The 3110-nt window shown below is 33.5% G+C and overlaps 1 protein-coding gene across 1 annotated transcript; it reads right to left on the reverse strand.

The window, feature by feature from the left end:
- Positions 1-755: 755 nt before the first annotated feature.
- Positions 756-2889, reverse strand: LOC110656660 (NADPH-dependent aldo-keto reductase, chloroplastic). Its single transcript, XM_021813541.2, has 7 exons — positions 2660-2889; positions 2493-2543; positions 2212-2288; positions 1977-2064; positions 1656-1883; positions 1210-1443; positions 756-1069 (listed from the first exon to the last, which is right to left on the reverse strand). The coding sequence occupies exons 1-7, from the start codon at positions 2777-2779 to the stop codon at positions 1058-1060; spliced, it is 810 nt and encodes a 269-aa protein (XP_021669233.2). The 5' UTR covers positions 2780-2889; the 3' UTR covers positions 756-1057.
- Positions 2890-3110: the final 221 nt, after the last annotated feature.

Raw genomic sequence — 3110 nt, forward strand, 5'->3', positions numbered from 1 at the left:
CTTTTTTGATAGGATTATAAAATATCTAAATATATTTTTTTATAATTAAACCTTTATTAATTCATTAAATTTTCTATACCTTCACATAAATAAAATATAAAATTAATAGCTAAAACTTGAAAAATTCGTATTCCTATACATGGGTTTTGCACCTGTAAAAATAGTATAAACAAAAAAAAATGAAAAAGAATGCTACGAGCATGTCAATTGGCCACCCCAAAAAATATTTTTAGACGTTGCACCTTAGCATCATATGTTTGTTACAAACAAGGAATTATAAGAATCCAAATATTGAACTGTCTCCCCAATTCCCAATTTCTCACCACTCTCTATTTGAAAAGGTAGAATTTTATAAGAATTCAATTCATTTTAATTTTTTTTAAAAATTTTCACGTTTAGAATTAAAAATTTTAATTTTAATTTTAATTTTAAAAAATCCATTTTAAAAATATAAAAATTAAATATAATTAATTATGTGAGAATTTTATTAATTTTTTTTTCTTGCAAATAAATTTTTTACAGCCAAAACTAAACCTATGCTGGCACTTTCCATCGGAAGCGATCAGAAGGAAATAGCTAGGACCTACAGCCACATTTATTGATGCTTGCCTTACACAACCATCCTCAAGACACGAAGTCATGATGGAGTAAAGGTTAGCTTGGAAACGCACCCACCAATCTCTATTTCTATACATTTGGGCTATTGAAGTTTCAGTTCGTTTCAAGAATTCAAACAAAAATGCATTCTGAAAAGATAAGACTCAACATGGTAGAGAAGATTTATTAGTTTTGAAAACAAACATGTTATAACATCTTTGTTGACAGCGTACAGAACATTAACTCAGTTCATTATTTCTATCCAAATTCCTTTGGCTATATCTGTCTGCTTATTCTCTAATTGCAAGCAGAAGAAATATTCGACATTTGTGTATACAAGAGAGAAGAAGCCAAAAAGGAAATCTAATTTGAAATATCTGTCTGCTTACAGTTCACCGTCCCAAAGTTCTTGCACTGTCTTGTAAAAGCCATTAGTCTTGTCAACTAAAAAACTGCCCATTCATAGCCTCATCTGCAAGATTAAAAACAGCATTTCAATCATGTAAGGTAGAGTTGAATTAATTACACCACAAAAACTTGAAAGCTCTAAAAGATTCCAACAATTTATCATGTGGGAACTTGCTAAGATTAGAGAGAACCACCAATACTTGCCTTCTCACTTTCAGAAAACTTGGCAAACAAATTTTCAGGAATAGACCAGTCAAAAACATCGAAGTTTTGCTCGATCCTTGCCTCATTCGTGCTCTTAGGCACTACACTGTGACCCATTTGAAGTCCCCAACGAAGAGCAACCTGTGCAGGAGTCTTGCCTAATTTCTCAGCAACTGTAGTGACAATAGGATTCATGAGAATTGGTGTTCCAGAGGCACCTAGTGGCGAATACCCCTGGCAAAAACACCACAATTCTTATTTGGATAATCACCCAATTGGGGGTTAAGGTATAGATACATGTGCCCCATTTCCCTTTTTCTGAAAAGGATTGGCAGAACTTACATTATTTCATTCACCACAACAAATCTACCATGAGCCAGTTTATTCAACAGAAGTAACTCGAGCATTTACAGTAAAAATAAACCACCTATGTTTTGAATACTCACGGTTAAATGAATTCCCTTGGATTTACAATATTCACGAAGCTGCGGCTGCTGCCATACAGGGTGAATCTTCACTTGGTTAACAGCAGGAGTAACACAAGCAACAGCTAGCAGATCTTCAAGCTGCTTCACAGAGAAATTACTAACTCCAATCGCTCGAGCCTTGCCAGAATCAAACAATGCTTCCATTGCTCGCCATGTGCTGGGAATGTCAGGGCCTGGCCAGTGAATCTTTAACAAAATAATAAAATACAATTAATTCAAGAATTTGTTTTCGCGAGTAAAACTAAGTGAACAGGTATAGATTAGTTTTGGTATGCATACAAGGTACAGATCAACATAGTCAAGTTGCAGGTCACGCAAGGTTCTGTTCAATGCCTTCGGAACATCTTCTGGTGCATGATCAGTGTTCCTGCAGGTAATTATAATGTTTAATAGAATACAGCACTGAGATTTGAACATAACTTCGATAATTTCAATTTTCACAAAAGCCTCATAGAGCTCCAAGTCAGGGCACATTTCAAAAAATTTCTTAACAAATAACTAATAAAATAAATACCAGAGTTTGGAGGTGATCCATAAGTCCTCACGTTTCACTAAACCATCTTTAAAAACATTCTTTAGAGCAACACCAATCTGCAAGGATTTAGATAGCAAGGACAAGGAGGAAATTAGTTCACAAGGCATAAATGCAATTGGCTCTGTCAGATTACAAATTCAAACCCAAAAAATAAAATCAAATAGTATGCTAGAAACTTTGTAGCTCCATTGGAACAAACATCCATTGGGTGACGCAAAGAGAAGCCAAACAATCAATTCATAATTATGCAAAATGATCACCTGTTTCTCGTTCCCATACATTTGAGCGCAATCAATGTGTCGATATCCAACCTGCAAGTCACAAAGTACATTAGCAGACCAAAATTATAGCCAATATAGCGAGCAGAGCATCAATCAGTGAATTAATTCAGTTATCGAGATTTCTTCAGAAAATGTAAATACAGTACCTTAACAGCGGTGGTGATGGCCCCGCCGACGGCGTTAGGGCCAGCCGCCCATGTGCCTAACCCAACGGAGGGGATTTTGGCTCCTGTGTTTAACTCAAAGAATTTAATTGATTTCGCCATTTCTCAAGAAAAACTAGAAAATTGATTTGATGGAAACATTATTCATTCTCAATATATATCTTCAAGTTCCTCTTCCTCACAAACGCACTGACGTCACTCTTCTTTAAAAAGGGCATCAATCAATTTTTACGTCAATGGAAATTACCATATTTTAGTACTCTGAGTGTTATATATATATAAAATAAATTATTTGTATTAAAAATATATATTTTATTTATTAATTATTTTTAAATTTAAAGATTAATTAAATTAATTTTTTATAAAATTAATTTAATTCATTTTATTTTATTAATTTAATTAATTTGTGCCATGAGATAATTAATTAGTGAAT

Source organism: Hevea brasiliensis, chromosome 5 (assembly GCF_030052815.1).
Source record: "Hevea brasiliensis isolate MT/VB/25A 57/8 chromosome 5, ASM3005281v1, whole genome shotgun sequence".
In the NCBI taxonomy this organism is placed as follows: Eukaryota; Viridiplantae; Streptophyta; class Magnoliopsida; order Malpighiales; family Euphorbiaceae; genus Hevea; species Hevea brasiliensis.